Source organism: Epinephelus lanceolatus, chromosome 1 (genome assembly GCF_041903045.1).
Source record: "Epinephelus lanceolatus isolate andai-2023 chromosome 1, ASM4190304v1, whole genome shotgun sequence".
NCBI lineage: Eukaryota > Metazoa > Chordata > Actinopteri > Perciformes > Serranidae > Epinephelus > Epinephelus lanceolatus.
The window spans coordinates 26,683,439-26,704,782 of record NC_135734.1 but is presented as its reverse complement, the minus strand read 5'-3'; the positions used below and the strand labels follow the sequence as shown (position 1 = coordinate 26,704,782).

Here is a 21,344-nt window from a genome sequence, read left to right as displayed (position 1 = left end):
AATGTGTTATTTGTTTCTGTAAATAAAACACTAAGTAACTTAATAATTAATTTAACTCAGTCATATCGCCCTTAAAGGTCTACTGTGAGGGATTTAGTGGCATCTAGTGGTGAAGTTGAAGAACTAAACCTTCTCTTGTGTACCAAGTGTGCAGGAGAGCCATAATGGCCGACACAACACAAATGGCCATATCTGAGCCAGTGTTTTGTTTGTCCATTCTGGGCTACTGTAGAAACAACATGCTGGACTCCGTGGAGAAGGACCCACCCTGTACGACTCATTCTAAGATAACAAAACACAATGATTCTTTATTTTCAGGTGATTATACATTAATTAAAACATAGTTATAGATATTATAATTTCTGCCAATGCATGCCTTTAAATCTGACACACTGGACCTTTAACATGCGTTTTATGTCATACAACTGATGGTTCTGACAATAACCTTAATAGCCATTGTTATTTTTTTATGTCATCGGTTTGATTTTGATTTTTACAAAACAATGAAATTCAGTTTATATATCTATACTGGATAAATGAGACCAGATTAAATGTCACTGATAATCTTCCACAGATTAAATATGTCCCATAACTGCAGATTGTTGTTTTGGAGTCATAAACTAGGAAATATGACCAAATTACTCCAGTTCTAAAGTCCTTACACTGGCTACCCGTTTTCAAAATCTTACTGCTTGTGTATAAATCACTCTGTGGCTCAGTGCCCAAATATATCTCTGACATACTCGTGATTAGAACATCTGGGTCCGGCCTACTGACCGTCCCAAGGGTCAGAACAAAACATGGTGAAGCAGCATTTTGTTATCATGCAGCACAAACCTGGAATAACCTCCCAGATGATGTTAGACAAGCCCCGACTCTGACCACTTTGAAGTCAAAGCTGAAATGATTCCCTCTTTACACTGCCTACTCCACCCTGTAATGACTGCAAACTCATTTTTAACTCATCTTTGCACCTCTTGCCTGCACTTTTACTATTTTTAATAATTTTTTAAAATTGTAAATTAGTAAATAGTAATTTATTTTAACATTTATATCTTTTCTCTTTACTTTTTCATTATAAATCTGTGTCTATTACTATGACTCATATTTTCTTGCTCTGTAAAGCACTTTGAATTGCCCTGGCATATGAACTGTGCTATATAAATAAAGCTAAAATGTTACACCCCACCCCTCTTATATATTATATAATACATGATTCAATAAGTAATGGACTTAGTGTAATACCACATCATACAAATTCTGTTGCGAGTAAAAGTCCTGAATTAAAAATTTTACTTTACTACTACTACTTTTTTAAAATAAAAAAGTATTAGCATGAAAATATACACGAGTGTCAAAAGTAAAATACCTCATTATACAAAATGCCCCATATCAGAATAATGTTTATATTATTGGATGATAATTACTGATGCTTTAATGTGCACTTAAATGTTGCAGCTGGTACAAGTGAAGCTCTTTTTGATTACTCTCTGTACTGCTGGGTAATTTAATCTGTTGTAATACTCATATATAATCATATTTTATTAGCTGAATCAGAATATTAAAAGTAGCAGGTAACTAAAGCTTTAAAATAAATAAAGTGAAATTAAAAGTGTATTTCCCTTCAAGACGTAATGGAATTTAAGTCTAACAGCAGAAAATGGAGGTACTCTAGTAAAGAGAAGGGGTGGGATTTAATAAGTTTATACTTTCTCCCACTTCTTTTCAGATGTGTAAATCAAAGTAGCTATACATTGACTATTGCTTTACATTATGCTTTTCATTGTTTGTAAATATTACTTTGTCGGCCTGTTTGTATGATCGTGTCTTTTTTTTTTTACGTTTGATGTCAAATATCAAAGTACAATTACCTCAAAACTATACTTAAATACAGAAGTTTAGTAAATGTACTTAGTTACATTGCACCACTGAGTTCAACACAAATACTCAACATGAGCTTCATTATTTGATGAAGAGCTTTTATATTAGATGGTTTAGGTGTTGCTTCTAATGCGTCCACTCCTGTATTTTGCTGACACACAGTTCAGGTGTCTTTTACTTCATTTCAAAGCTGATGTACTCCATGAGAGAGACAGTGTGTCAAACACTTTTTACATGAACTCTTAAACTACACTCAGTATGAGAGATAACACTGCAGATGGTTTGACTCATTCACACCTGCGGCTCTGCGCAATAGTGACACCTAGAGGACGCCACAGTCTACATGTGTGACACCACTAAGTGACATCAGTAATAACCAATACAAACAGCTGCAGGCATTTCAACTATTTATTTTCCATCAAAACAAAGACTGCTGTTGGTATGTTGAATGATCTGAGGGAACATAGATACTGTATGTAAGCAACTGCTGACCTGAAACGCAACGAGCTAAAAAATGTTTACGCACCTTTTGACTTTAAAATGCAGCATCTTGTCTCCCAAGTGCACAAACATTCACACAGTAGCGCTGAAGATAAATACGTCTGTTATGGTACATGTAAGACTTAGACACACACACACACTCGAGCATTCATACTGTACATGTGCGTTTATGTAACACCAAGTCCTCCAGCCACACACACATACACACACTTCCATTACAGTTGAGGGCAGTCTGCAGGGAGTGGTGGTGGTGCTGGTAGTGGTGGAGCTAACAGGTGTTCTGGCCCTTCAGACCTCAAAAAGCATTTTTCTTGTAATCAATATATAATTTTATCATGGAGGGAAACATTGATCAAGAGGACCACTCAGGTCTCAGACAGCAGCTGCCTTCTTCTCCTTGTATGTGGCCATCATCTTCTTGATCTCAGCTATCGCCTTCCCTGGGTTCAGGCCCTGAGAGGAAGACCAGACACATGAGGAGAGAGCAGTAAGAATATAAGATATACAAAGCGTGAGCTGTGGTGTGTATGTGGCTGCAGACATGTGCAGACAGGTCACCTTGGGGCAGGTCTTGGTGCAGTTCATGATAGTGTGGCAGCGGTAGAGGGAGAAAGGATCCTGCAGCTTGGACAGACGCTCCTCTGTGAACTCGTCTCGAGAGTCGATCATCCAACGGTACGCCTGAGAGACAACAGGATGTTACTCATAAACTCGTCATCTGTGTGGTTATTTTATGCCGATTCAGAATTTAAAGTCAGTGATTCCTAAATGTTTACATGTTCAGACACACACCTGCATGAGCACAGCAGGCCCGAGGTATTTGTCTCCATTCCACCAGTAGCTGGGGCAGCTCGTACTGCAGCAGGCGCACAGGATACATTCATACAGCCCGTCCTACATGAGGAGAAAAGCAATGAATGATGTCTCTTATTTACATGTGAACACTGAAAAGCTTTGATGTTTTCCCCAAACTAAAAACAGTGGCGTACCAGTTTCTGTCTGTCCTCCACAGTCTGCAGGTACTGCTCCTTTCCTTCATTTGTCTCATCCTTCTTCTTCAGGTAGGGTTCAATAGACTTGTACTGGGCGTAGAAGTTACTCATGTCCTGCAAAAAACACAAGTCTACAATCAAGGATCATGTCGGCATACAAATGACAGAATTAAATAAATAATTAAATCTAAGGAGCTGATCTGATTCGACTGCCAATCTCACTGTCGCAGTTGAAGGAAAATGTAGTTATGAAACAAAGGATCATTCCATTTTGGCTATATGGGACTACTGAATGTCTGATCTGACATAGAATTGCTTGGTTTCTCCCAGTAAATCACAGCCTGTCCTGGTATAAATGTATTGATCAGAGTACTCACATAAAAGAGCTCACAGAGTACTAAATATTTTTTGAACTTATGAACAACACTCTGTCAAAATCAGCGAGGGGAGACGTATAAAAACAGCTGTTTGCAGCTTGCGACTCGCATCTCTCTCTTTCTAGAAAGTTGAAAGGTCTGTTTACAACCACAGAAAGCAAGCAGAACCAAACTAAGTGACATGTTCTGCTGTCTGTCTTGTCTGTCTCCTCTGCTCTCTCTCAGTACTGCGGACAGCGCCGCTGCTGCACCTACTCACACACACACCTACAAATGCACCTCCAACACAACAAACAGTGCTGGATGGAACACCTCCTATTATAAAATCCATTCTTATGCCAAGTCAAGAAGACAAAGTGTTTTATTATGAGTTTCAGCTTTTTTACCTGGTGCAGAAAAAATGGGAACTAATGTTGAGAAAATAGATTAAGAAAAAAAAGCAAGACTTTATGACTCAGATTTGACTATGTACATTTTTAGTCGGGGACACCCCTAATATTCAGTAACACATTTAGCAAGTTGTGTTGAGTCACATGAACACCTGTTGAATTTATTTATGTACATATTTTCAAGAGGCAACTAATAAATAAAATAAGTCTTTATTATCCATAACCACGTTTTGGCTTCAGTGATTAATTTCAAATCATGACTAAACAACATAACTTAGGGGGGTTACTCACAGGTACCAGGTCCTTGACCACATACATATGTGGCAGAGGGTAAATCTTGGTTGGCTTGCTGAGGTTGGTGTCAATCTTGTTGAGACAGGCAAGAGTGTTTCCTCCATTAATGTTCATTGCACAGGATCCACAAATACCTGAGTTTAAACAAAATAATAAAAGCTTTTAATATAATTGCAAAAACAAGGCGATCTCATGACAAAATGCTTCTCCTATCTTTTTTATAAACATTTATTTAACAAAAAAAAAACAAACAAAAAATTGAGATAATATATCTTTTTCAGAAGTGCCAGGCCAAGATAGCAGTGAATTTTTGTGGTTAATTCTATTCTATTAATTGACTACCACAACCATCATTAGTAATAACACAGAATTATTATTTGTTGCCACATTTATTGATCTTTTTATTATCTACACGCTGATGCTTTTGTAGAGCCTCCATGTTACCAACCTTCCCTGCAGGAGCGGCGGAAGGTCAGGGTGGAGTCCATCTCATTTTTGATCTTGATCAGAGCATCAAGAACCATTGGGCCACAACTACAAGAAGACAAACAAGACGAGTTAGTGACTGGAGAAGGTCAAGACATTAACTTATAAAAGGGAACATCTAGGGGATATGTAGGGGACGTCTCTGACTTGTCGAACAAGAAAATCCTGACCGGATTCAGGGGCAAACAGCATTTTTGAGTTTTGGACTCTTTTGTCTGCAGCATCATGTTGACAGAAGTGAGTTAAGAGTTTCCCAAAGCTGATTAGAGAACAGATGAAGAAAGAGGATTGGAAATATGCCAGGCTGCCAGAGCCACCTGAGTTTAATCTACCTGACAGCTGTTCACAGTTCGTTAATAATGCCCTCTGTTTATATGTGCTTGGGTATTGCTTTGAGCTTCACTAAGCGATAAGTCTCCGCCAGTGCAAGTGAACATGATCAGCTAATAGATGTGTTATTAAACATGGCCATATTTTCCTGTATGCATTATAAAAGATAAGCAAAGATTTGAAGTCCGCCTCACCTGCACCTCTTACTAATATAAGTTATAAATCCATAAACAATGGGCACAGATAATCACTGCTTCTGAAGGGATGCCAGGTGTCAATAAATTTTAAATTCAACCATCCTTATTGTTTAATGAATAGCCATGGAGCAAAAGCGGCAATACACTCCAAGGTGTCTTGATATAAAAAGCGATAGATTCAGCTTCCTGTCACCCATCATTTTTAGATATCAGGGCACCTTGTCTAAGTAGTTAATGCTTGAGAACACAGATTAACACATGCTGCACATGCAGTACAGGGCATCCTCATGGCAGAGGGAAGAGCCATAACACCTACGTGTTGAGGTCGATTTCGTAGGTCTGCATGCGGGGTTTGTCTCCTGGAGTGTCTGGGTCCCATCTGTACACCTGGAACTTCTTTACTCTGGGCTGAGCTGCTGGAGCCGCTGCTGTCTGGGCATACCGCACCGCCTAACAGCAGGGACAAGGGCAGGAAATACATGATCATTTTGGCAGTCTACTGTTTTCATTAGACACTCCCTTAATAAACACACACAGACAATTAGAGTTAGATGATGAACTGGCATTAAGTTCATATCTAATTTAATCTTTCATTGTATCTTTCACTTTGTACTAATTGTATTGCCATTTCAACATTCACTCTGGTGCTCACTGTCTTAAAGGTTCCTTGTACAGAATATAATAGAGATCTTCTAATAGACAAGCATTCAATTTTACTTATAAGTGATCAGAAGTAGCAGGTGCCTGCTCCTTTAAATAATTCTATTAATCTAAATCAATGGTTTTCAACCTTTTTCATGTCTACACTGATGCACCTTAGGTCACAGACCCCCATTCGATAAAATTTCACTTCAGGGCCTCCATCTCAAAGATTTGGGTTGTTAGATAAGATTAAGACCAAACAGTTGTCAAGTACACTTGAGTAGATAACGGAGGAGGAAGTGAAACCTTTGGTCTGAATACTCACTCTTGGGACTTTTGCTCACAGTGTGCTTACTTCTATGGTGAAGTAAAAATAAAAGTAAAACATAATATATTTCCCATTTTCCTGGGAACCTTCTGGAGCTCCCTGAAGGACCCCAGGTTGAGAGTGGATCTTTAGTTTTATAAGAGGTAAACATTACATAACATTAACCCCAAACCACTGCCATATCAGACACATTGCAGTGACGTGATTTAGTAAACATGACTACTACACAAGGTTATTACAAGTTTATCACTTTTGTCTGGCTGTTTGATCTCATTGAATTTCATCCATAAAATGTGTCAGACTCTTTCATTAAAAGTAGCTGTATTAGCTTGTATAATCAGTTAACATTGTTATAGTTAGGTGAACAATGTTTACACATCTCTTTCTATCACGTTTGGTGCTCACGTGGATTTTAACTGCCTAAATTTTAAGCTTAACACACACCAGCACATAAAGAAGAAATTCACACGTTTAAAAAGTTAATGTTGTGTCAGTTCAACCACAGTTAGCACTGAAAGCTAGCTAGTTGGTAGCTAACTGCTGAACCACGTAACATTGACTTCAGAGTACAGACGGAGCCCTCCGCTGTCAACAGGGACTGTAGCTCCGTTGCAATGCCACTTTAGGCAAAGCCATGACAGAAACTGTAATTGACATTAACGGCTAATGAAACCGGTTTGTTTGTTGTAATGATTTTCAACGTACCACCAGTCCTGCGGGGGAGCGGAACGCCAAAACACCACAGCGGCTCAAGGACGTGAAACTGGCAACCGACATTTTGGAGTTTCTCTGACCTCCACCGCCTGCGATCCCAGCAGCCACCGTGGCTGCGTCACAGCTCGGGTGGGAGCGCGTGTTTTGTGAAGCGGTGTCTCCCGGCTTTCAAAGCACACCAGAGGTTACCAAACACAAGGACAGCGTGAAATTTCATGATTTGTTTGATTTTCTTGTGACGATTTTGCCTCGTCTTTAGTTGTTGCTTTACAATAATCTTCTGTAGTTATAATGGATTTGTTTTAATTGAGACTCCGGGTATTCGTAGGACAGCAAACGCGGGCGGACACACGTACACCAGATGTCTCGGTTCTTAAATCCAACGAACCCAAAGCGCCTCTGTCAGTCGTAACACAGCGTGTGAGTTTGAACTCACGTAACAGTCTCTTCACTGGTGGAGTGGGCTAAGGTCATTTAAATAGTGTTTTAATTCAGGACGGTGGTGAAGTGGTCCACTTCAAGAGCAGACATGGTGTTCCTGACGTTATCTTGTTGGATAAGAAGCCGAGGACCCGACAGATACTGGAAAGTTCAAGAAGTCCTCAAACATGCACGGGTAAGGCCACGACTACTTCCTGGAGGAGAAGGGGGGGGGGCTAGCTTCTCTTCACTGTTAAAATGTTGTGGTATTTGTGTTGTATACATTTATGTGTGACTCTGAATCTGAAATGTTGTTTAAATCAGACAATCAGTGAGTCATTTGCTGCATGTTTCTGCTGTGTAGAGATGACCCATGCTGCATGGTTGGGTTGGAAACATGCCTCATTGTAATCTAATATTAACAGGATACTGAGAGTCATTTTGTGTAAGTCATCCTCCCTGTCGGTTCATTCTACAGCACTTCAGAGGCAGGAAGAACCGCTGCTTCAGGCTGGCTGTGAAGGCAGTCAGGAGAGCTTTTGTCTACGCCACTAAAGGTCGGAAGCTAAAGAAGCGCAACATGAGGACGGTGAGATACCTGATACTCAAATACAACAACAGCAAACACATGGGTAACACACAGGGTACAGTCTGAGGTTTGTCAATGATATTTAGTGTGTAGTATTCAAAAGAGCTTCTAGCTGCTGTGTAATCCCGGCTATCACTCTCAGTGCATGAACAGGTGTACCTCACCTGAACATTGAGAGTCTGGGAATGATCAAGAGGAGGATCATGTGAAGCAGTGCATGGTGCAGACAGTCACTGTGCAGCTGTTTACCATCCCTGTGCTACTCTCTAATTCAATTTACTTAATTTCACCAGGATAATACTGCATACACATATACAGTCACTGGCCACTTTATTAGGTACACCTTGCTAGTATCATGTTGGACCCCCTTTTGCCTTCAGAACTGCCTTAATTCTTCTTGGCATAGATTCAACAAGGTGCTGGAAACATTCCTCAGAGATTTTGGTCCATATTGGCATCGCACATCCATGATGCAACTCTCCTGTTCCACCACATCCCAAAGGTGCTCTATTGGATTGAGATCTGGTGACTGTGGAGGCCATTGGAGCACAGTGAACTCATTGTCATGTTCAAGAAACCAGTTTGAGACGATTTGAGCTTTGTGACATGGTGCGTTATCCTGCTGGAAGTAGCCATCAGAAGATGGGTACACTGTGGTCATAAAGGGATGGACACGGTCAGCAACAATACTCAGGTGGGCTGTGGTGTTTAAACCATGCTCAGTTGGTACTAAGGGGCCCAAAGTGTGCCAAGAAAATATCCCCCACACCATTACACCACCACCACCAGCCTGAACCGTTGATACAAGGCCGGATCGATCCATGCTTGCATGTTGTTTACACCAAATTCTGACCCTACCATCTGAATGTCGCAGCAGAAATCCAGACTCATCAGACCAGGCCACGTTTTTCTGCTGCTGTAGCCCATCTGCTTCAAGGTTGGACGTGTTGTTGGTTCAGAGACGGTCTTCTGCAGACCTTGGTTGTAACAAATGGTTATTTGAGTTACTGTTGCCTTTCTATCATCTTGAACCATTCTGGCCATTCTCCTCTGACCTCTGGCATCAACAAGGCATTTTCACCCAGAGAACTGCCGCTGTCTTTGTCGGACCATCCTCTGTAAACCCTAGAGATGGTTGTGTGTGAAAATCCCAGTTAAGACCATAACGTGTGATCAGTGATGATAGGTAAACATTGGTTCACTGAGGGAGTCACGTGTCAAAAAGGTTGGGAGCCACTGCCTCCACTGTGTACATCCATCATATTCATTGTTTTCAGTTCGGGCATGCCGATGTCTTGCAAAGAATAATTATGTTATTAATTGAGCAAAGTAATCAGTATTATTTATTGTGCTCTTATTTCTTCAGCTCTGGATCTCACGCATCGCAGCAGCATCACGAGAGCATGGCATGAAGTATCCCGCCTTAATGCACAACCTCACCAAGGTTAGTTGTGCTGAATGTTACAGAACTGCACCAGTCCTCTATGTTCTCTGTGCTGTTTGTTCACTCTATCTGTGACACATTTCCTCTGTTCGTCCACACAGACCAGCGTTCAGCTCAACCGACGTGTGATCAGCGATCTCGCCATCACAGAGCCTCGGTCATTCCTCTCACTTGCAAAGCTGGCGAGGGCTCGGCAACAGGAAGGCTTCCGTGCAGCGCTGGGTGATGGCAAAGAGCCCGCTGGTGTCTTCTCCCGTGTTGTTGTGCTACAGTGAAGGACTCGCTGCAGTTACAGATTTCCAATTGTTATGTGGTTTAAAGATCGGGGGTCTTGGATTATGGGGATGCCATGAAAAAGTCAGGCACACAGTCGCCTCCTGTCTTTAAAGTTTTTGCTTCATCTAAAAAATTTTTGTATAATAATATAAGATTCATCAGTTGAATTATTTTGTGTGTCAAACTTCTTTGATCACTAAACCAGGAATGCTCTGTGACTAATAATGACCCACATAAATGACCCATCTTGACACCAGGGTCTGGTTGCTATATGTGATGGGGGATACTTAGTCAAAAAAGGTCAACTGATGTGTGATCAGAGAGTAGACCATGACATGATGTACTGCCAGACCTGTGTCTCTGCCTCTGCCATGTATAAACAAGTCGACATGGAGACTCACATGTGTTAGCTGCACACTGATGTAAAATCCTTTGAACTGTTACCAACAGAGCGACGTCCCTGAAGCAGAAAGAAATGCAATATCTTGATCAAGGACACTCCAGCAGGATGGATGATTACTGTTGCAGTGCCTTGATAGCTGACCTTGAAGGACAGTTTAGAAAAGATTGAATATTTGAAATTATGCACGTATATCACAACAAGGACACAATCATAATCCAAGATGGCCCCTGGCATTTAACAGCATAGCATTGTTTGTCCACAGACAGCTCTGCTTCTGCTCCGTTCACTGATTTATCCCCAACATCTCTATCATGTGTGCCAGACTTTTCCGGCTACAGTTTTCCCTACAAAATACTCCACTGCAGCACCCCGATTACCTCCTGTATCATGATAGAGGATGTGATTATCCATTTCCACAAACCTCCCTTTGTTTGCATATGAAACCTTTTGTTAAGTTATGAATGGATGCTGATTATGAGGGTTTTTTTTGTGGAGGCTGGGAAGAGGAGTGACCTCAAGCTTTTTCATGTGTTGACTTCTCACTCTGTGTAAATATATATTTTACCATTTGTTGTGAGGTTGAATGTCAAGATAATTAAAGTTTTTGATATGAATGTTGTTGTCCTGTCTTGTTTCTATTCAAACATGTTAGGGGTGTGATTTTGAGAGATATTTTATTCCTAACTAATCACGTCGGCTTCTGCAAATGTCCCTCTGTTGTAGCCATAATTGCATAATGCACAGTATTATAATACTAGAGAAAGGGCACAATTATCTTCCTCCAATGGACCAGCAGTATTTGAGAAGCATTGCTCCAGCCTTACATGAATATCTCATGAATGCTCCATGTTACACACTGAGATAAAAAACAGACACCACTGATGTCAATGACCTGTGACTTACAAAACCATTGAACAGCCTGATGCAACTACAAGAAAACCAGTGAATTCAATGTTTTTTTGACCCTCTGCGGCTACCGTACCAATTTTGGGTGGGACTACACGAATGACCTCTACTGAAGTCAGTTAAGGGGACAGCCAATGACAAGAAGAAGTACTTATTAGCAGCCAATCATCGCTGCAGTTATTCAGAGAAACCTGTACACTCTGCTGCACGTGCGCAGAAGACTGCGGCATGACACGCGTGTAGAGGAAGTGTACTGACAGTAGTCTGTAGCAGCTGTAGCCTCTCGCTCCTCACACAACCGGCTAAACTGTGTTTTATCTGTTCTGGTTAAAATGTCGTGGCTGTTCGGCCTGAACAAGGGGCAGCCTGAGGCGCCACCCGGTCTCCCGGTTCAGCCGCCACCACCGCCACCTCCGCCAGCCGGAGGCTCCAGCGGCGGCGGTGGAGATAAACCCAAGGACAAATGGAGCAACTTCGATCCCACCGGGCTGGAGCGAGCTGCTCAGGCGGCCAAGGAGCTCGACAAGTCCCGTAAGTGTTCTGGAGGGGCCCGTTAGTGGAGGTCACCCCAGTAGAGATTTCTCCTCATTATAGCAGCATTACAGCACACAGATGGACATGGTGTGTCAGGATTCAGCTCCTCTCTGGTCATGGTGGTGTCACCTCAGTGATGCTACAGCTCAGATCATGTGGCCCACAGTCACAGCCAGCATCTGCACATGTTCATTTAATCTAATCTGTGTAAAATTGTTGGTTGTACATGAGAGCAATGCTGTAATGCTCTCACCTTCATTCAAACTACTGACTGGGTTCAAAGGTCATCACCTTGCAATGTGGCTTGCAACATCCAAATTCAACTTGTTCCACTTACATGCCATGGTTCACTGAGTGTGCCTATCTTGTTTTGTGTTCTAAGATAAGGTAGAAATAGGGACTAGTGACACAACTGACAGGGTTCAGGGGCAGACCAGCATTTTACATTGATCACTGTAATTTCAATGTGTTGAAGCCATCACACCTCTCACCTCTCTGATGTTGCCCCCATCCAGGACATGCCAAAGAAGCTCTGGACCTGGCTCGAATGCAGGAGCAGACCACTCAGATGGAGCATCAGAGCAAAATGAAGGTACGGCAGAAACATGCGTACAGAACTCCAGCGTCTTTCTTCATCTGCTTCAGGACACGCCAGGTCTTTTCCAGACCATGTAGTTGATATTGTCAGTGCTAATTTACATCAACTAAAGAAATAGTGAATAATAGTGTGAGTTACTGGATGGATTAGGGTGCTGAGGGATGTCGTCGTCAGGTCAACCTTATTTATATAGCACATTTAATATGACAAGTGTAAACCCGGTGTGCTTGAGATACATCATACATGACAAACATAAAATATCATATGGGATAATAAAGTATTACAAATTCAGGACATGATAAAATCACCAGTTTTTAGAGTTTCTTTAGTCGCTGCAGTGTAAAATGTGAAAGTTAAACATTTGAGAAAATAGAGAATAGAAGAAGCACACACAATAAATATTGCACATTATTCACTGTGTCTTTGTATGTGCTCAGATAAAACTGAACAGGTTTTGATTGCATAAGTTTAAGATTACTGTCATGGCATTGTTGATGATATATTTGACATGTGGACCCAGTCGATTGTGCGGTAGCAATGTATTAAAATGTTCACCAGTGTGTTACTTCTGTTTAATAGATTTTTGCCACCTTTTTCTAACAGGAGTATGAAGCAGCAGTCGAGCAGCTCAAAGGTGACCAGATCCGAATCCAGGGAGAGGAGAGAAGGAAAACTGTTAATGAGGAGACCAAGCAGCATCAAGCGGTGAGAGCAGACATGCATTTTATTTTAGTATTTTCATAACAAGTAGGAGTTTGCTGCAGCGGTGAGCTAAACACATTTGGCTGTTTTGTGTTACAGAGAGCTCAGTATCAAGATAAGCTGGCCAGGCAGCGATATGAGGACCAACTAAGACAACAGGTGAGTTCATCTTCTACATATTCAGGATAAAATGCGTCAGAAAGACACGCAGCACCGACATTTATTTTGTGTTTTCAACAGCAAGCCCTGAATGAGGAGAACCTTCGCAAACAGGAGGAGTCTGTCCAGAAACAGGAGGCCATGAGGAAAGGTTTGTAACACTAACGACAGGATCTTGTAGAAGCTTTTTACGATGTTGAGGGGTGGTGTATTTACTCGTTGGGTGTTGTGGTTTCTTACAGCGACGATAGAGCACGAGATGGAGCTAAGGCACAAGAACGAGCTCCTGCGTATAGAGGCAGAGACTAAAGCACGAGCCCGTGTGGAGCGAGAGAACGCCGATATCATCCGCGAGCAAATCCGCCTGAAGGCTGCAGAACACAGACAGACTGTCTTGGAGTCTATAAAGTAAGACACACTCACTCATTTAGGATTTTAGACCACAGTATTTGTGATGAGGAGGTGTATCGTCCTGCATCACGCTGAAACTGAAGGTGTTGAGTGTTTTTAAATAAACCAGTATCTCACAGCAGTTTAGCCTCAGGATAAATAAAAGCGTATCTTATCCTTTCTTAGAAGTGGTCAGTTTGTGTGTTAAGTTACTGGTTCATTGACTGTTGGATGTTGTTAATGCCCAAAAGGCATGCTAATGACAGCTGACCTGTATTTGCCCTCAGGACTGCAGGTGCTGTGTTTGGAGAAGGATTCAGGGCCTTTGTGTCAGACTGGGACAAAGTCACAGCCACGGTGAGACTGCTGTTTCCACCCACCATCAGCTTAGTGAATGATTATATTATAAATACATAATAAAGACTGAATTTTCCACTGAATTTCACTGATGGAAGGACAAACTGGGCAACTAAATGAGTTTTTTGAAATATCCCTACACACTAAAGGTCAGTTAGGTGTAAAAGCATTTAAAAATGACAGTATTTATAGATAAACAGATGCCTCCAGTTCACACTAACTGAAGCCTGTCTGTTCATAAAGGTTGTTTCATTTTATAATGACTGGTACCGTCTGTCTCTACTGATTCAGCAAAGGCATCTTTTGAGTGCTCATGAATTTAGACCTTAGAAGCAGAAATGGTCAAAGCAAGTAGTGTTTTTTCACACTGAACATATAAGCATAACGATCCTTCTGTTATGTGTTTGCATTTGCTAGTGTTACACCACTGATGTTGCCTGATATCAGACAGAATTGTCAACTCCTTACACTCCGTTTCCATCTTCAGTCTGACATTGCATCCACTTCAGCCGATTTCAGTGGGGGTAGGGGTGGTTGGTCTCGATTTCTTAACCAGTTAAGACCAACGTATCTGCCTGAGTCTAACATCATTTTAAGTCCACACTGATGTGAAGCCATTCTTTAGGAGTGGAGCGGAGTGAAGAACAACAAACTACAATGTCGGGTGATACTGAGGAGACATATAGATTTAGAACAGCCTTGATAGCAGCGTCTAACTTGTAAACAGTGCTTGCCATAGTTGTAATTACTTCTCTTTGGTTCTGGTGAACTGTTTGACAACAGCTTGACAATGATGTTTGTCCTGCCCATGCTGCTTATCGGCTAATTTAGTTTCCCCACGGCGCTCAATTGCTCACCGAGGAATTGATGTTTTATGTCAGCGATGCCAGACAAATCAGTCAACCCGAACTCTGTGAAGTGGGAGGATTTAAAGGTCTGGATCCAGGCAACCATTCATGACATCCAATAGACAAAGGGTAACCATACATTTCCATGCGAATGTTCGAACTGTCGACGTGGGCAAATATATAAAAACAGGTTTGGAGTGCTGCTCTGGGTTAAGGCACTGTGTAGTTAATTGTGAAATCAGGTGCTCTTCAAAGATAGGGCAAATAGTCACATTAAATTAAAAAATGACTGGCCACATCACTTAGTGTAAAAGTCTGTGGTGCAGGCAGGTAGTCCAAAAATGCATCCGAGGCACTCTTGACTGTAGTTGAAAATCCTTTATTGATTCATGGATAAACCAACGCATTTCGACTGTACCTGTTTTTTATCCTTAGGTTTAACTTGAGTTTGACCTGAGTATTTAAGTGCTGTCTAACTGTTGCATCACATCACCAGGTGGCAGGACTGACCCTTTTAGCCGTGGGAGTTTACTCTGCCCGAAACGCAACAGCGGTGGCAGGACGTTACATCGAGGCCAGGCTCGGTAAGCCGTCACTGGTGAGGGAAACGTCCCGATTCACCGTGGCAGAGGCAATCAAGCATCCAGTCAAGGTAGCTAATGACCAGTTAATGCTTTGCTTGTTTTGTCGACTGCGGATTATAATATGCTAATTGTACTTTTAATGTTAACTATTTAGACGACCAAGCGGCTGAGGAGCAAACCTCAGGACGCCCTCGAGGGAGTCGTGCTCAGTGTAAGTGGAAGAAGGATGTAACCAACATGCATTTTTTAAAGGTTTGTAACCTCTTCATATAAATGCATTTTTTAATCTCTTAGCCTTCCCTGGAAGAGCGTGTTCGTGACATCGCCATAGCAACAAGAAACACGAGACAGAACAACGGCCTGTACAGGAACATCCTCATGTATGGCCCTCCAGGCACGGGCAAAACTCTCTTTGCTAAGGTAAACCTGAGGACTAACCACTGACAGATGAAAACATTCATACACAAGTGATGCCTTGTCTAACTGTGAGGCATTTCTCTTTCTGTCGAGTAGAAGCTTGCAATGCATTCTGGGATGGACTACGCAATTATGACTGGTGGTGATGTGGCACCCATGGGCCGTGACGGTGTGACAGCCATGCACAAAGTGTTTGACTGGGCTGGTACAAGTCGGCGCGGGTAGGCTTGATTATATGAAATGGACAAATATACAAACAGCAGTAGTGTACACTCCAGATATGAAACAACAGATAAAAGTTATCGTGTGTTTTCCTGTTACAGGCTTCTGCTTTTCGTTGATGAAGCTGATGCATTCCTTCGCAAGAGAGCCACTGTAAGTCTGCATGTATTTAATTTTCCAGAAACCCTTGAGGTTTGTGTTACAAATGTCCCTTAGTTTATGTGACACATAACGTGCAATCTTTGCTGTTGTTTTTTGCAGGAGAAGATCAGTGAGGACCTCAGAGCCACTTTGAATGCATTTTTGTATCGCACTGGAGAGCAGAGCAACAAGTAAAACATTATTTATATTCTCTACAAATTAAAACTTGAATGTTACCTCGCCTATACCACTGTGGCTACCTCCCAGTGCATCTCTAAGCTGCTTGATTTCTGTGTTTCTCCTTCAGGTTCATGCTGGTGTTGGCCAGTAACCAGCCAGAGCAGTTCGACTGGGCCATCAACGACCGTATAGATGAAATAGTGAATTTTGCTCTGCCGGGTCCTGAGGAGAGGGAGAGGCTGGTGCGGTTGTACTTTGACAAATATGTGCTGGAGCCCGCCACAGGAGGGAGGCAGTGAGTACAATCCCCACACAGCAACACAGCTGTTGAAATAGGGCACCGAGTCACTGCACACTCAGGATGCATACTAAACAAGTAATTAGGCCTAGTCCACCATGTCCAACACTCACATGTCAGTGAGCTCATTCTGAGTTAGTTTGAGGAGTCATATAATCTTTGATAGAGTGATCCATGGCTGTGCTAGAATAAGGATTAGATTTAGACTCTGAAAAACAGCCTGTTGGCCATCTGGAGCAGGGCCAGCCATGCTGAGGCATTAATTACACAGAGGTCAGATGTGTGATGAGGGCTGAGAGGTGGGGAGCAATCCACAAAGGCCAGGAGGCAATGAACTGAGCACCAAAAACACAACAAAGCCAGAAAGAAACTGATTTCAGGTTAGCTAAGCTGTGGGAAAATCATTTACTCTGATGCCCTCTCATCTATCTGTGTGTGTGTGTGTGTGTGTGTGTGTGTGTGTGTGTGTGTGTGTCTTTGTGCAGGAGGATGAAGCTGGCACAGTTTGACTACGGTAAAAAGTGCTCAGAGATAGCGAAGCGGACAGAGGGCATGTCAGGAAGAGAGATCTCTAAGCTGGGTGTGGCCTGGCAGGTACGTTCATAGCTGTAATCTTTTTTTTTTTTTTTTTTTTTAAAAAAGCAATATAAATCTTAATTTCACAAAACTCCCATCAATTTTTGTAAATGAATGTATAGAACACAGGTGTTGACACGTTCTCTTGCAGGCGGCAGCATATTCCTCTGAAGATGGCGTCCTGACAGAGGCCATGATTGACGCCCGAGTTGATGACGCTGTCAGGCAGCACCTTCAGAAGATGGACTGGCTGCATGGAGACGAGGAGTCTCAGGCCAAGACCCTTACACCTCCCACAGCTGGAGCGATAGCCAGTGGAGGCAAAATGGGCTTCACTCTGCCGCACAGTGAGGCACCCGAGGCTCAGGAGGTGATCGCCCCAGTTCTCGAGATGAATACGAAACAAGAAGGTGAAAGTATACCACCTCCTTCATATATCGACCAATCTGCAGAAGGCAAAAGTGCCACCCCAGCTGCACAGGACTGTGAAGATGCCGTCAAAGCAGAAGCTGCGACGACAGTGGAGAGTTTAGACCAGCCTGCTGCCTCCACTGATGGTGAGGGCAAGACAGAGAAGGAAGATAAAACTGGATCATCTCCTCCAAAAGACGGAACTCCAGTTTGAGTTGTAGATTTGGTCAGTGGGGCGGCTGGGATTAGAAAGATTAGTGTCCTGCCCCTGTAACTAGTCTGTCAGTTTGTCTTAAAGTCTGTTGGACTGTCTGTGACAGAAGATGTGTCCAGCAGGGGGAGATAATTAACTTTACGAAACACAAATAATGCCTGAGACTGTTTGATTCTAATATATAATGTATACATTGTAAAAGTGTACTTTACATGAAACCAGACTGTGTGTCTGTAATAACAGTGTATAAGTGTTGTGCACAGTGGAGTGTCTCTGTGGAAATGATTAAATGGATTTGTGTTTTTATAAACAGGAGAAGTTCGAATGTTTTTGTGGTACAGTTGCTTATGATAATACACTGGAATAATCAAGAGATAGTTGAGTTAAAATTTTTTTGAGGAAGCTACGTTTTGAATAGTTAGTGACATGATATGGCATGGCGTTGCAACATGGCAGTCTCCGTGGACGAGGACCCGCTCCCTGTGTGTATATATAAACGTCTCATTCTAAGTTAATGAAAACACAAGGATTCTCATTTTCAGGTGATTATACACAAAAGAAAACATACTTATTTTATTATATTATATTCAATTTCTGCCTATATGTCCCCAAAATCCTACGCACTGGACCTTTAAGTATGCAATAAAAGCACAAAATGGCCAAAAACTATGAAAAAAACACAAAGTTGTATTTGACTCAGTCAGACCTGTAAGTTTGTTGAAAAGAAAACAGCACACACAAACTACTGAATTTAATCCACATTTTTATATTTACGTGTCATTAACATCATGGTGCACATCTTGCTCGATGTTTCCCCCGGAGTCCTCCGTGTGTTTTGAATGTGACCGCCTGAACAGCTCCCTTGTGTTACTGAATTTGGGCATCCATGACCAGGAAACTGGAAATAAAGACAGGATAACTGGGCTGATGAAAGGCTCTTCTATGTATTTATGTGCAAGGTGAAGTGAAATGGGAAGTAGTGAAAATCCAAATCATAATGAGTGGGGATTTAATTGTTTAAGAAAAAAAACATACTTTAGGAACCCCTAAGCTTTTCCTCACATGCCAGTCCAGTCTAGGCTGACTTCTTACTCACCGTTCATTTGGTTTTCCCTCCAGTATTTGAGCTTTGAGCGCCAAACCCTGTCCAACCACTGCAAGGTCAAGCTGATGCAGAAACCCAAGAGCAGTCCAACTATCACGTTCATCTCCTGGCGACTCATGATGTCACTCCCGGTGTAGTTTTCCCTGGAATCCACAATGGACTGGGCCCCATTATATGAAATGACACGATAGACTTGATGCCTGCAGCAGAGAGCAAAAGCCAGTGGTGGGGGATGTGCACACAGAAAAATAAAGATAAAAATGAACACATGATGCTGAAAGATGATGATTATGGAGTTTTGTTTTTAGGGTGATATCAAAATCTACTCATTCCTGATCAATTTTCTGTGTGGAAAAAAATGTAGACCTTCACATGTTTTCAGCATCAATGCAACTGTTTCATTATCTGAACAGTGAGTCTGAACATAGTGTAGAAACAGAGCAGAAAAAAAGAACTGATATGACTCAGGTGTGAAAACGCTCCACTGTTTAACAGTTTTCTTAGTCAAGGAAAAAATGTGTGAAGCCTGCCTGCTTGGCACTGATGTTATTACAACAGAGGATATTACTCTTGATAATGGATGTGCTGCTCGGCTGGGAAGTAGTGTCAAATACATGGCATTCCTGGAATTTAAGCCCACACTGTGTAGAAAGATAGTTCAGCATATTGCTGGTGTTTACACCCTTACTTGCAATGATCATTTTACAGACATTACAAGCAGCACTGTTGTCATCTTTATTTGTCAAATGAAACCATGCGAAATTGTTTTAAGATGTGCAACTATTAGGAAAACATGCTGGCATCAAAAAAGGGAATTGATAAGTATGGAGGCATTCAATTCTGATACCAATTTGGAACTGGTTCTCCACTGGCACCGGTTCTTGATTCCCATCCCTGGTCTCGTAAACAATTATATTAGAAAATGACAGCCTGAACAAACGTCACAAAAATTGAAAATTTGACATTTGCCTTTTCTGAAAATCAAGCCTTTAATTTGAATTCAACTGTCAGTAATTTAACAGTTGAATCAGCCAATCTCCTAAAAAGCTCACAAAAATTCCAGTCTTACAAATGTTAACAATACAGCAATACAATACAGCTCATAGGTTAAACACACAAAAACACACACCACCTGAAGTCACAGGAACCAGAGGGAACAGGTGTGGTGACATGGACTCCAATACTGTGCATCAGCAGCTCACAGTTCGAGCATCTCTGACACACAGGGAACGAGTATCTCACTGAAAACAGATACTGAGCTGAAAGCCATGAGATAAATACCCAGGGTTCATGGTGAGAAGTCATCATAAAAAAATGCTGTTTTAATCCAGGTTTATTGGGTTACAGTACCCCTTTTTCTGAGCTCACTGTCAGCAACTCGCAGCAGCCTTTTAAAGCACGTTTAGTAACATATGCGTCGAGTTTGTCTCTCTCACCACAATATACAATCATGAAGTGTCATCTAGTGCAGCTGGACTGTGTCTTACCGTCCACACATACAGGCGCATACGCGGTCCTCCCCTCTCACTAACGGCAGGATGAAGTTGAGCAAACGGTCAAAAAGCGCGTTCATGTCCGTCAGAAAAGTCAACACCTGGAACCAAACAGTAACTAAAGTAAGCCTAAAATAACGCTATACAACACAACACTATAATATTCCCATTACAACGGGGAAATGACACGTTTAAATGTTGATTAACTAGCTTAACTACTATCAATTTATTCGTAAACTGTCGACGGAGAAGCGTTAATACACTTTAATATCTGGCGAAATATGGAACGTTATGGTGCCTTCACGTCCCGACTCTTCAGTTAGCTTACATCTCCAACACGATACAACAGAACAGGGCACTTGACTGCCCGGTGGCTGTCAGTCCGTCGGTCCGTTGGTCCTGCCTTCTCGGTCCGCTGGCTCAGCTTCACATCACCACCGGGGAGCAGTCGGTGACGGATTTTCAGTCACAGGTAGTTTAATAACTCATTGTTTTTAGCTTACAGTAAACAAAATAAGTTATCATGGTAACTTTTGTTAGCTAACAGTTACCGCTGTCACACTGTTCATTAGAACAGTCATTCTTCTAACTAACGGTCGGTTAGCTTAGTTAAACGTTAACGTTCAGGATAGTTTGTCAGGGTAATCTGACTACATTTTTTAACTAAATATCTTATTTTAAATTGCCATTATTGTTATGTGAGAAAGCTAGTTAACTCTAACATTATTTTATTAATAAAAATGAATGAAGATTAAAACCGAGGTCACCTGGTAACAGACAGTTAACGTTACATCCGGACACTAACGGTTTTAACTTATGGTTGAGTATTAACCAGAGGAGAGTAACTGACCCACTCTTCAAACAAAGCCAACTGTAGACTTGCTTTAAATAATTTTGCCTTACTCTGATTTTTTTTTAGGTTTAATCAAAAAAATAAAATAAGTTG

The 21,344-nt window shown here is 41.8% G+C and overlaps 3 protein-coding genes and 1 long non-coding RNA gene across 4 annotated transcripts; 2 read left to right on the top strand and 2 right to left on the bottom strand.

Annotated features, from left to right (window-relative positions):
• Window positions 1-2,271: 2,271 nt before the first annotated feature.
• Window positions 2,272-7,253, bottom strand: sdhb (succinate dehydrogenase complex, subunit B, iron sulfur (Ip)). Its single transcript, XM_033627427.2, has 8 exons — window positions 7,123-7,253; window positions 5,764-5,897; window positions 4,883-4,968; window positions 4,432-4,568; window positions 3,372-3,488; window positions 3,175-3,276; window positions 2,941-3,063; window positions 2,272-2,835 (listed from the first exon to the last, which is right to left on the bottom strand). The coding sequence occupies exons 1-8, from the start codon at window positions 7,192-7,194 to the stop codon at window positions 2,755-2,757; spliced, it is 852 nt and encodes a 283-aa protein (XP_033483318.1). The 5' UTR covers window positions 7,195-7,253; the 3' UTR covers window positions 2,272-2,754.
• Window positions 7,254-7,533: 280 nt separating this feature from the next.
• mrpl20 (mitochondrial ribosomal protein L20) lies at window positions 7,534-10,877 on the top strand. Its single transcript, XM_033627428.2, has 4 exons — window positions 7,534-7,747; window positions 8,030-8,140; window positions 9,507-9,584; window positions 9,686-10,877. Exons 1-4 carry the CDS (start codon window positions 7,661-7,663, stop codon window positions 9,857-9,859), a joined length of 450 nt encoding a protein of 149 aa, XP_033483319.1. The 5' UTR covers window positions 7,534-7,660; the 3' UTR covers window positions 9,860-10,877.
• Window positions 10,878-11,370: 493 nt separating this feature from the next.
• On the top strand, window positions 11,371-18,110 carry atad3 (ATPase family AAA domain containing 3). The gene is made up of 16 exons (XM_033625540.2): window positions 11,371-11,700; window positions 12,219-12,295; window positions 12,905-13,006; window positions 13,103-13,162; window positions 13,244-13,313; window positions 13,405-13,570; window positions 13,840-13,909; window positions 15,254-15,409; window positions 15,496-15,552; window positions 15,636-15,761; window positions 15,855-15,979; window positions 16,082-16,133; window positions 16,242-16,312; window positions 16,429-16,596; window positions 17,085-17,193; window positions 17,327-18,110. Exons 1-16 carry the CDS (start codon window positions 11,502-11,504, stop codon window positions 17,798-17,800), a joined length of 2,082 nt encoding a protein of 693 aa, XP_033481431.1. The 5' UTR covers window positions 11,371-11,501; the 3' UTR covers window positions 17,801-18,110.
• Window positions 18,111-18,362: 252 nt separating this feature from the next.
• Window positions 18,363-20,720, bottom strand: LOC117256244 (uncharacterized). The gene is made up of 3 exons (XR_013491662.1): window positions 20,393-20,720; window positions 18,897-19,105; window positions 18,363-18,698 (listed from the first exon to the last, which is right to left on the bottom strand). It is a non-coding gene; the product is annotated as an uncharacterized LOC117256244 (long non-coding RNA).
• Window positions 20,721-21,344: the final 624 nt, after the last annotated feature.